At 43.2% G+C, this 12,486-nt stretch overlaps 1 protein-coding gene across 1 annotated transcript in view; it reads right to left on the bottom strand.

The window, feature by feature from the left end:
* Positions 1-10,344: 10,344 nt before the first annotated feature.
* LOC125935112 (vomeronasal type-1 receptor 90-like) overlaps positions 10,345-12,486 on the bottom strand; it is a 34,231-nt gene continuing 32,089 nt past the window's right edge. The window contains 1 exon segment of the mRNA XM_049648816.1: positions 10,345-10,674. Coding sequence (XP_049504773.1) covers positions 10,345-10,674 — 330 coding nt within the window.

The following is a 12,486-nucleotide window of genomic DNA, read 5'->3' on the forward strand; positions in this document are numbered from 1 at the left end:
TTCTTTTCTACCATAACACAAAATCCAGAAATCATAAAAATAAAGAGTAATTCATATACATAGAAATAAAATATTTTTGTATGGCAAAACCACCATAAGTAAAAAAAAAAAAAAAAAAAAAGAAATGACTAATGGAAAAAATATTTGTTTTTTATATCAAAAAGGGTAAATTGGAGGAGCTTGGAAAGATGGTGGACTAGGAGGACCCTGAGCTCACCCCATCCCATACTTATAACCAGATATCATCCACATACAAGTCAATAAACCAGAGAGCAATCTGAAGACTGGAAGAACAAACTCCACAACCAAATATGGAGAAGAAACTGCAGCTGAAAGGTTAGGAAATTCAGAAAGGTAGAGGGAGGCTGCCCTTAGTGAGGGAGCTATGTGCATGGAAAAGGCAGAGAAATGGACCCTCACAGCAGGAGCTCACATGGGGCACACTAGAGTGTATTATGCTAAGTGAAATAAGTCAGCAGAGAAAGACAAATACCATATGATTTTACTCATATGTGGAATTTAAGAAACAACAGATGAACATAGGAGAAGGGGGGGAAAGAGAAGAGAGGGAAACAAACAAGAGGCTCTTAATGACAGAGAACTGAGAGTTGATGGGGGAGGTGTGTGGGGGATGGGCCACACGGGTGATTGGTATTAAGGAAGGCACTTGTGATTAGCACTGGGTGTTGTATGTAAAGTCATGAATCACTGAATTCTACTCTTGAAACCAATACTGCACTGTATGTTAACTAAAATTTAAATAAAAAGTAAAAACAGAAAACAAAAAAACACAGAGGGGCAGAATTGCTTGAGTTTGTAAAAACAGTGGGACTTGGGGCCTGGAACTTGAAGTCAGCTCTCTCAACACTGGGCAGGCTGGGAGGGTGAGTGATAGCTGGGTTGCCACCCTTAAAGAGACAGCAGCCTGTGTGGAGAGGCAACATGAAAACAACAGTTATCGCAACACCAGGGGCAAATGGGAGACAGATATGTTCACACTGCTTTCAGAGTGTGTTAGGAGATTTCTCCAAAAACAGGGGAGCTGGCAGGTGTCATTTTTCTTCCCCAGCCCCAACATAAACACAGAGTCACCTGTGGGAGACAGGGCTGCACAAACACTTGCTACCTAACTTTCCAGCAGTGTGCCAAGCCCACAAGTTCTCCTAAAGACTAGCCCACTCCAAGCCTGCTGGCCTCGGCCCTGGGCTTGGGGTAAATTTTATTAAAGCCATGCCAGCATCCCACCCAGTCACATGGTGCACAGATGCCACAGCACATCCTGCCCAGCCTCCATGCTACGCCCAGCTGAGCCTCTCCAGCCACTGTCCCACACCATACCTGGCCATTGATATGCGCCATACCCAGCCTTGTGCACATGGCTGCCCTGGCACTTAGCCTCCAGCCACTGCAACACTTCCAGGGATCTGTCATAGGACTAGTGGCCCAATTCAAATTTTGCTTACATTTCTGCCCCACTCCCAAATTCCACAGCAGACACACCCCCTCAGAGCTGGCCTGCCTGGGTCCTACTAACACTATAGAGACTAAGCATAGCCCACAACAGGAAGACTGTCAGCAAAGAACAACTGCACTGAAGGAAAAGTGACTGAGACCCAATAGGGCAATAAGCATTACACATAGGATATTCACTTGAAGTGCCAGGTTCTGGTGAACAGAAGACACTATACTACAGGGCAGGCACTCCAGGACCTCTTCGTAAAGTCACTACTTTCAAGAGCAGAAAACATAGCTGACTTTCTTAATCTACATAAACAGACACATAAATGAGGAGAAAGAGCAATTTATCCTAAATTAAAGAACAGGACAAGGGCATGGCCAGAGATCTAAGTGAAAGAGATGTAAGTAAGATGCCTGATAGAGAATTTAAAGCAATGATCATAAGAAAACTCACTGGACTTGAGGAAAAAGTGGAAGACGTGAGTGGGACCCTTTGATACAGAGATAGGAATAACATAGCAGAGATAAAGGGCATAATAAATGAAAACATGCTTGATGGAATGAACAGCAGGCTAAGAAGCAGAGAAACAAATTAATGACTGAGAAGACAGAATAGTGGAAAGTTATGAAGCTGAATGAAAGAGAGAAAAAGGAATTGTGCAAAAACAAGAATAGACCTAGGGAACTCAGTGACTGCATCAAACCTAATAATATTCATATTATAGGAGTCCCAGATGAAGAAGAGAGAGAAAGGGTGCGGGCAGGAAATTTATTTGAACAAATGATAGCTGAAAACTTCCTTAATCCAGGGAAGGAAATAGATCCAGATATCCAGATCCAGAAGGCACAGAGAACTCCCATCAGAATGAACAAAGACAGACCCACACCAAAATATTTGTAATTAAATTTGCAAAATATGGTGATAAAGAAAAAAATTTAAAAGCCACAGGACAAAAAAATCAGCAACTACCAACAGAAAACCCATAAACCTACAGGAGATTTTTCAACAGAAACTTGGTAAGCTAGAAGGGAGTGGCATGATATATTAAAAGTGCTATACACGAGGGTTACCTGGGTGGCCCAGTTGGTTAAGCATCTGATTTCAGCTCAGGTTATGACCTTGCAGTTCGTGGGTTTCAGCCCCTTGTCAGGCTCTGTGCTGACTTCTCAGAGCCTGGAGCCTGCTTCAGATTACGTGTGTCTCTCTCTCTCTGCCCCTCCCCCACTCAAGTTCTGTCTCTCTTTATCTCTCAAAAATACATAAACATTAAAAAAAATTTTAAAAATGCAAACCCTAAAAACACAGATATACCATTTTTGTCTTATCATAATAGCAAGTATCAAAAACTTTGGTAACAGATTGTGAGCATAAGAACAGGGGGGAAAGCCCTCACTTTGCCCTGCTGTTGGGAGCGCAGACCCTCTCAACCTCCAAAGAGGTACTTGGCAGTGTGGTACTTTGCTGCATCAGTTCTACTCTAGAAATTACACACCCATGAAATGCTGTATGAAAATGTCATTCACTGCAGCATTTTTAAAAGTAAAAGATTGAAAAACAAAAACCTGAAGGCCAAAGTAAGGAAGTTATAAAATAAATTATTGTAGGGGTGTCTGGATGGCTCAGTTAAGTGTCTGAGTCTTTTTTTTTTTTAAATGTTTATTTGTTTTTTGAGAGTGTGAAGCCCACAACCATAAGTATAGAGCTCTTTACACACTTGCCTCCTCAGAATTAGGTTTTAGGAGGTTTGTTTTTTCCTAAATTTGCAGGCAAAACAAAAAATCATATTTGGTGGTTGAATTTGCTTATCCTTTCAGTGATATCCAGAGACCACCTCCCCTCCTTAGATCTAGTGTCATCTTAAAATCTTTTGTGGAATTTTTGCTTACCATTGGAACATATTCTGTATCAAAGAAATTCACCTTTTGAACTTGCCATAAATAATGCTAATGTTTTTAATGTCAGTGAGTTCCTTTCACAGATGGAAGATTTAAATGGATGCATAAAATGTGTGTGTGCAGGTACACTGCTGAGCTGCCAGAGAGATAGGAATGAACCTGGAGATACCTGAATTATCAGAGGTTCTTAGGGATTACTCACAGTCCCTGAAAAAGATCTAGAAGTAATAGTAGCCCAACTACCATTCTCATTTTTGGATCCTGTGCAAAAGGGGGTGTGTCTTTGTTCCAGAAGTCCTGACTGAAACTACAATGATAATATTATCTATAATGATAATTAACAATAGTGAGCACTTTTATGGTGCTTATTTTGTGGCAGGTTCTGTTCTAAGTAGTCTGCATATATTGATATTGTAAAGGGCAAACATAGCTAGCCTCCTGTAGCCCAAGAGTAAACTATGACTTATGTAAGCTTAGAAGGACCCCAGAGTATGAGATGCTGAACCAGTGTTTGTTTTGGGCTCTCATAGAAGTGCTGCTCCTGTTCCCTAAATATTAGTTCTGCTTAAAACCACATTTGCTGAGGGGCACCTGGGTGGCTCAGTCGGTTAAGCGGTTAAGCGTCCGACTTCAGCTCAGGTCACCATCTCGCGGTCCGTGAGTTCAAGCCCCGCGTCGGGCTCTGGGCTGATGGCTCAGAGCCTGGAGCCTGCTTCCGATTCTGTGTCTCCCTCTCTCTCTGCCCCTCCCCCATTCATGCTCTGTCTCTCTCTCAAAAATAAATAAAACATTAAAAAAAAATTAAAAAAAAAAACACATTTGCTGAATTACCGAGAGATAAAACTCACTCTTAACTGCTTGTTTGAGCTTCTGTAAACCTGCTTGGCATAAACACCCTTCCCCATTCTCGGGCCCCTCATCCTGTTCGAACTAGATAAAAGACTAATATTGTAAACAACATGATTCAGCTTTCAACTAGCTAGAGTCAACAAGTTATATTTTACAATTCTTCAGGATTGTGTGATTGGTGCCCGCCCTTTCAAATTGCCACCCTTTGCAACCCGAGTGGTTGATACAGCCTACATAAGACATTCCCAAAGCTTGTTCGGGGCCAGACTTTCGGGACCTGTTGTATTTTCCCATCTGGCCCGGCCGTAATAAATTTGTTTTGATCCTGTTTTTGCTGTCCAGAGTTCATAAGTGATCGCAACCTACAACAATATACTGCTTCTTAACAACTATATATATGGCAGGCACTGTATATATAACACTGTTCTACAGGTAAGGAAACAGAGAAGGTAAGTGATTGCCCAAGGACACACAACTGGGCAGTCTTGAAGCTGGGATCTTTAACATCTTTGAAATGCTCTGTCCTGAGAATGTCTTTGGCACTTTCTGGTCCAAGCCCAACTTCCTGGTCTCCTCTTGGAGATGCCATTTTTCTCCCATTGTCACTCACAGACTGGAGGGCACCAAGACCAAGTAAGAGGTCACTGAGATGCCACCCAGGCCTATGCCAACTTGGTAGGAGGAAGGAAATGTTTTTTAAAAAGAGACAGAATTCAACTCCATGTTGTACACATGGACTAACTTAGTTATATGAGACCTTGGGGAAGTTGAAAACCAGAGGAACTGTGCTTCGTTTTTCTAATTTGGAGGGTGAGCTCTTGGAAAATGACATCCTGCTCTAAGGTGCTTCTCTTCCAATCAGTATTGGGCTCAGGGTTTCTTATGGAACTAGGTAGCTATGTAAATCTGCTCTGGTACTTAACTTCTCAGCTTTCTCATGAGGAAAATAGGTAGTAAGAGTACCTACTTTATAGGGTTGTTGTGAAAATTAAATTATTATATGTAAAGCACTTAGAACATACCCTAAGGCCTGCCATACGCTAAACACTATATCAGTATTAACTAGCATTGTTACTGTGGTCATACTCCTGCAGACTTTGGGACCTGAAGGGAGTGGATCATCCCCCTTCATTCACTGGGGAAGAGGCAGGACCCGAGGATTTTGGAAGTGAGACTTTATGCTGGGTCATAGGTTGACTTCTTCCTCTCCCGGGATCTGGTTCTTTTGTAGCCCAGAGAAGCACTCGGGGAGCAGGCCAGGAGCTAGCTGGAGGTACCTGGTAGGGGCCCAGGGTCTGTAGCCAGTGGTAGGTTGTTCTCTCAATACTGAAGTCTTGTGAAATGTGATAGCTTGGTCTTGGATGGGCCATAGAAAATTGTGGGAAAGGCTCAGGTCCATTTTTGTACCTGTATGGTGGGCATCACAGTCCCTAAAACTCTGGTGATAATCTGTCTATTCAAAGCACTGTAACTAAGCTGAAGGGGACAGAAGTGTAGAAATGCACACAACCTGGACTGGTCCTGGGAAATATATGGAATACCTCAATGACCCAGAGACAAGAACTAGAAAGAGGCAATGGTTTAGTCAGGATGGGATAGACTAGGTGGCAGTAACACATAAACCCTCCATCTCAGTGACTGAACACAAGAATGTTTATTTGTTGCTCATGTAAAGTTCTATGCAGACCAGACTGTCCTCCTCCATCTTCCAGCCGTAACATCTAGAATATGTGGACTTCACTATTGTCAGTATAGGGGAATAGAAAACTTGAAGAAACTATGGGATATTTTTAAGGGGCAGGCCTAGAAGTGCCTTATATCACTGAGGCCCATGTCTCTTTGGCCAGAACCAAGTCACAAAGCTCCATTCTAACTGCAAAGGTGGCTGGGAAGTGGAGGAGCTTGTGGGTATTTGGTGAACACTAATAGTCTTGCCACAGTCAGGTAATCCCAAAAAGTGGGAAAGAGAGAGGCCCTATGGCCACACTGTACTCTTGCACCACAAGCTGTCATCACCAAATGGGGTGGCCAGTGAGGCCTCATCTATTACATGGACTGGTGACATTTATATTCAGGTAGCTCAGGAATCTTTCATTAAACTTTAGAGAGTCCTTTCCCCTCTAAGACTCACTTATGTTGTCTTTTAATTTATTTTCTTTATATTTTACTGTTTAATCTTTGTATTAGTTATCTGTTGCTGTTTAACATACTACTTCTCAAAACTTAGTGGCTTAAAACAACAAACATTATCTCACAGTTTCTTTGGGTCAGAATTTGAAAACACCTTTTTTTTGAGAGAGAGAGAGAGAGAGAGAGAGAGAGAGAGAGAGAGGAGTGAGCAAGCACATGCATGCTTGGGGGAAGGGCAGAGGGAGAGAGAGAAAATCCCAAGAGGGCTCCATGTTCAGGGCAGAGCCTGTGATGCAGGGCTGTATCCCACCACACTGGGATCATGACCTGAACTGAAATCAAATGTTGGATCCTCAACTGACTGAACCACCCAGGTGCCCCAGAATTTGAAAACATCTTAACTGAGTGGTTCTGACTTTAGGTGTCTCATGAGACTGTGGTCAAGATGTTGGCTAGGGCTGCATCAGTTTGAAGGTGTGCCTGGTGTTGAAGGATGTTTCCAAGATGGCTCCCCACATGGCTGTTTGCAAGTGACCTCAGTTCCTCACCACGGGTCTCTCTCCACAGCCCTGTTAGAGTGTCCCCTGGCATGGCAGAAAGTGATCAGAGAGAGAGCCAGGAAGAAGCCATGGTGCTTTTTATGCCCTAGTCTCTGAAGCTGCCCTATGCTATTTGTTAGAAGCAAATCACTAAGTCCAGCCCACACACAAGGAGAGGGGAATTAAGCTCCATATCTTGAAAGGATGAATATAAAATAAGTTATGAACATATTTCAAAACCACAACAGTTTTCCTAGAATTCATTTTAGAACATGAATTTCCCTCCCCTTCAAAGAGCTGATTGCCCCATTACTACTTACTCATTGTTTATATCCCCTACTGATTTGCAATACTTTATTTTACCATATAAATTATGATTTAGAAAAGGTTCTGTTATGGGCATTGTCCTGTCTACCATTCTCATGTCCAAGTAGCATTAATTATTGCAGCAGTCCTACAACTAACCCAGACCATGAATTCTTAGTATTCTAAGATTTAGACATATAAGTGATTGCTCTAGACACAGTATTCAGTGCAAAAGCAAAGTGGTAGCATGGGAAAAAGGGGGAGGTGGATAGGAAAGCATCCCCAGGAGAGAAAGTTAATGCCATCTATCCTTGTGGGAGTAGCAACTAGAGCAGGGCAGGCAGTGATCATGCCCAGGATGACATAAACCAGGTGTGTGTGTAGATGTGTGTGTGTTGTGCATGTGCCTGTGTTTTGAAGGAAGAGTTCCACATACAGGACTTAGTGATAGATCAGACTGTGGGGAGGCGGCAGGAAAAATTGCAGTTGGATCCCGTCTTTGGTTAGAAATCCTAAACTTCAGGTCCTGGGACTTCATTCTTCAGGCGTGGGGAATCATAAAACATGTGAATCATGAAAACAGCAATGTCTCATCTGTGTCCCACAGAAATGTCCCTTGGTCCAGTCTAAGACAGGGCACTGCATTGAACACTAGGTCAGAAGATGGGCTGGTAGAGGGCAGGGGGTGGCACAGGCATCATCTGTGAGCACATCCAGGACATTGGCCAGAACCAGTGTAGGAGTGTAGTGAGTCCTCTGATTGCAACAGGGAGGGGACCTGCTCTTGAAATGAGTGGTTTCCCCCCAGGATCTGGGCGTATCCACATAGCCACCAAGACTGATGTCAGTACCAGGACCACCATCCCCCACCTTGAGAAGTTTCGATTCAACCATGCAAAGAGTCCATGGCAATGCATCCTCCCCCCAACCCCAAGAGACACAGAAATGGGAGAAGAAAGTCTGTCATCTGGGAATGAAAGTATTAAAGTTCAGGCATAATAAAGAGAATCAAGTTTTAAAAGATAAGCCAATAAATTGTGTACACAAATGTGATTGAGTTTGTAACCATCCCAAACCCCAAAGATGCAAAGGGTGCAGTCTGAGAGAGGCAGGGCTAGATGGGGATTTTGTGAACTATGCCTGATACTGTTGTATCCCTTAGGCATTCCATCTCCCTTCTTGGCTAAAAGAGCCCCCAGATTATTAGCTCAGATCAATTATGATTCATATAAGATAGCCAAGCACAAGGATTCTTATTCTGCCTTTCTTGATATTTAATTTCCCAACCAACCCCCACCACCTCTCCACCTTCTTGCAGCCAAAGGTCAAGGTGAGCATTGTGGGCCATGGAGGTGGTTGGGGGGAAGTCTGATGTGGATTCAGGAAAGATTTTTCTTAAAATAAAAAAAAAAAGGAAACCAGCACAGGAGCTGGTTGATATTGCCTGTTCCCTCTTCTTCCTGCTTCAAGGCCCATATGATGACTAGAGCTCCTCCTGTCTTGCTGTTACCATGAAGCAGCACATAGGAGGATCTAAAGGCAACTAGCTGGTGATGGCAGAGCAGAAAATTGGGGCGTGATGGTTAGTTTTGTGGCAACTTGACTAGGCCATGGGGTGCACAGATATTTGGTCAAACATTACTCACATGTCTGTGAGGGTGTTTCTGGATGAGAGTCACATTTCAATTGGTAGCCCGAGTAAAGCAGATTACCCTTCCTGATTTGGCTGGCACTCATCTAATTAATTGAGGGCCTGAACAGAACAAAAAGGCTGACCCTCCTGCAAATAAGAGAGAATTCTTCCTGCCTGATGGCCTTCAAACTAGAACATTAGCCTTTTCCTCTATCTTTGGATTGGAACTGAAACAGTGGCTTTTTCTGGGTCTCAAGGGTGCTAACTTGTGCTGATCTTGAGACCTCCTGGCCTCCATAATTGCATATGCCAATTTCTTATCTGTCTCTCTCTCCTCTTGTTTCTGTTCCTCTGGAGAACTCTACTACGTAGGGTAAGCCTGATTCTCCACTGATGCAAAGATAAAATGTACATAGAAATATTAAAGCTACAGGGGCGCCTGGGTGGCGCAGTCGGTTAAGCGTCCGACTTCAGCCAGGTCACGATCTCGCGGTCCGTGAGTTCGAGCCCCGCGTCAGGCTCTGGGCTGATGGCTCAGAGCCTGGAGCCTGTTTCCGATTCTGTGTCTCCCTCTCTCTCTGACCCTCCCCCGTTCATGCTCTGTCTCTCTCTGTCCCAAAAATAAAAAAAAAAAAAAAAAAAAAAAAAAAAAAAAAAGAAATATTAAAGCTACAGAAATATAAAGTGTTGGGAGAACAGACCCAGGTTTTCCATGGTAACACTACTCAGACTTTGCAGATAGTAGGGGGGGTCTCTAGCATTCTAAAAGGGATGGATTTGTGAGCTTAAAAGGACTTTATGACTCACTTTGAATTGGTAACTATGCATCACAGGTGTCAAGGAGAAAAACCTTTCCTCTGTTGTCTATTTAGTGACTAGTAGCATGTGAAGTCAACTCACAAAAGACAAATTAACAGGAGAAAACGGCATACAATTTTATTCCAATTTCACAGAGGAGTACAGGGAAAAGTTCAATTGCAATGTTAGATTCGAGAGCTTATGTAACTTTCTTACAGGAAAGATGTTTTCGCTTTCAAGGGATATAACTAGGAAATATAAGGAGGAACCGATGAAGATAAGGGCCAGGCTTGCTTATGCAGACTTATCTGAGGTTCCTACTCCACCTCTGGTAAGAGGCACTCTTCCTGATACAGCGGCACACCTTCATGGGAGGAAATTTATGCCCTGCTCTTAGGTGCATGTGGGCACAGAACTCTTTCTCCATCTGGTGATTCTCAAGTGACTTCAGTTCAAAACAATCCTTATGCCAAAGTGCCATATTTAAGGGTGGCACATTCTGGTTCCCCTCAGAGGCTGAAATGGCCACATGAAGAATGCGAAATTCAATAATCTCTTCTTTTTACCTCCTTCCCCCATTTAAACAACCCTTCAACTTTCCAAAGGGTAAAATAAAGCAAAATTCCACCCTGCCACCATGGAAAGTTTTCTTCTCCGAAAAGGACGCCGCGGAGCTCACACTGTAGGTGCAACTTCTCGGATCCCAACCAGGGAGCCGCAGAGAGGACAGGGCAGTCAGCCTTCCGGCCAAACTCCCGCCACTTCCCCTCTACTCCACCTTAGGGTTAGGCGGGCCAGCCACCTCGCGTTCTGCGCGTGGGTCCGCAACCTGCAGAACTTGTAGGCGCCCCGGCAGGCAAGTGCCAGTCCTTTTCCCCCTGCAGCCACGTAGCCCTTGCCTCCGCCTCGGACGACCGGTGGTCCCTTGGCCTGGCTTTGCGCCCCCGGAACCAAGGCAGAGGGGATGCTAAGGAGCAGCGCTCGCAAGGCCCTCCAGCGCAGTTCGGATTCCGCTCTAGGAGGCCGGGCGGACCGCATCTCACTGGTCCTGGCGGCCCTGCTGCCCTTTGACGCAGAGAAATTAGGTTCTTGGTTGGAGCTCTTAGTTTAGGATGTCTTAGAGTTAAACCTAAAACGTAGGGCGGCTGTAATACTGTTAGGAATGGTAATGTATTAAATAGGAATGGAGAAATAAAAGGTTTGTAGTTAAGAATTTGTATAGTCATACAAATCCCATTCTGCGCACAAACTGGAGAAATGACTGATTTGGGAGAGAGTGAGCCTCACACGCCTGGCCCAACAAGAGGAATTAGGGTCAACCTGAAGCAACTCTTTTTGGGGGAACTGATTTGAGCTTCGGTGACAATTATAAGTGCAATGGACTGAAATACTAAATCTACCAATTGATAAGGACACTAAAAAATACACAAAACTTCATTTGGTGCTAGGGACCCACGTCATTGTTTTGAAAACTGGTAAATAAAGAGAGAGAAAATCAACATATGTTCTGTATATGAGTATACTCAAATACTTAACGAGAAGTTTCCTTTATAATACTTAACTTATAATCAGTGGGGTGAGGATGGGGTTAGGATTGCCATTGAACACAAAGGATCTGCTGCTTAGGGTGCATCAGCCAATAGACCAGCCCAAGTTTGGGGCAGAAACTTTTTTATTACTTGCAGTAAGTAAGGAGACAGGGAGATATTTCTCAAAACACTGAAGCTTTTATCCAATGTGCGAGAGTGCAGGGGCAGAGTGTTTGATACATTAGGAAATTAATAACTATTTTGTTGCTTAGCCACTTTGGTTCAACTGCATGCTAGCATGTCAACATGCTAGTGCATATATTGTATGTTCAAAAAATAGCAGAAAATCCTACCCATAGGAGGAGATCTTAGTATTATAATGAGTTAAAGGCGCCTTCTGTGCAGCATCTCAGCTCCAATCTGGCTGAAACTAGCTCCAAAAATGTATGGGTTGGAAAACCTGGCCAACCTTGGTAGCAGCCATTTGTTCTCCAAAACAGAGATATTCTTTACCTGTTTCTGTATCTTCCCCCTCCTCCCCTCTGCAGATAGCTTACAGCCCTCTGATCTGAGTAACCTCCCATTGTATCCTAGCTAACAGGACGTCATTGCCCTGCTAATAAATGGATGGATGTAGGCAAAGTAAAAACAAACAAACAAACAAAAAAAACAAACCAACAAAAAAACGACTAACCAAACAGAGAAACCCTGAATCTTGTCAACCCACTAGTCCCAGTTACCAATTTTCAAGAAATATAGAAACAGAGAAGACTGTTAAAAGAGATTCAGCCAGTCTGTGCTGTCAGCATGGAACCCTCTTTGGATCCTCTGTCTCCCTCTTTTCTGCACCTCCCCTGCTCACACTCACTCTCTCTCAAAAATAAATAATAAAACGTTAAAAAAAAAGACAGAGATTCAGTCAGTAACATACAGACTAGGAGACTACCAGAAAAATGTCATTTTCTTTCACAAAAAATTGCAAGGAAAAAATAAAAGGAGAGAGAACGAACAAATTAAAAGATACTCCAGAGATATATCAACTAATTATAATATTTGGAATTTATTTGCCTGCTGATTAAACACGTAGACCAAATATATCTATATGTTGTCTGTGTAAGACAGTTGGGGAAAATGAGAATAATAACTGGATTTGTATTTATTATTTATTTATTTATTTATTTATTTATTTTTCAATATATGAAATTTATTGTCAAATAGGTTTCCATACAACACCCAGTGCTCATCCCAAAACGTGCCCTCCTCAATACCCATCCCCCACCCTCCCCTCCCTCCCACCCCCTATCAACCCTCAGTTTGTTCTCAGTTTTTAAGAGTCTCTTATGCTTTG

The sequence above is a fragment of the Panthera uncia genome, assembly GCF_023721935.1.
Source record: "Panthera uncia isolate 11264 chromosome A1 unlocalized genomic scaffold, Puncia_PCG_1.0 HiC_scaffold_17, whole genome shotgun sequence".
Classification (NCBI taxonomy): Eukaryota; Metazoa; Chordata; class Mammalia; order Carnivora; family Felidae; genus Panthera; species Panthera uncia.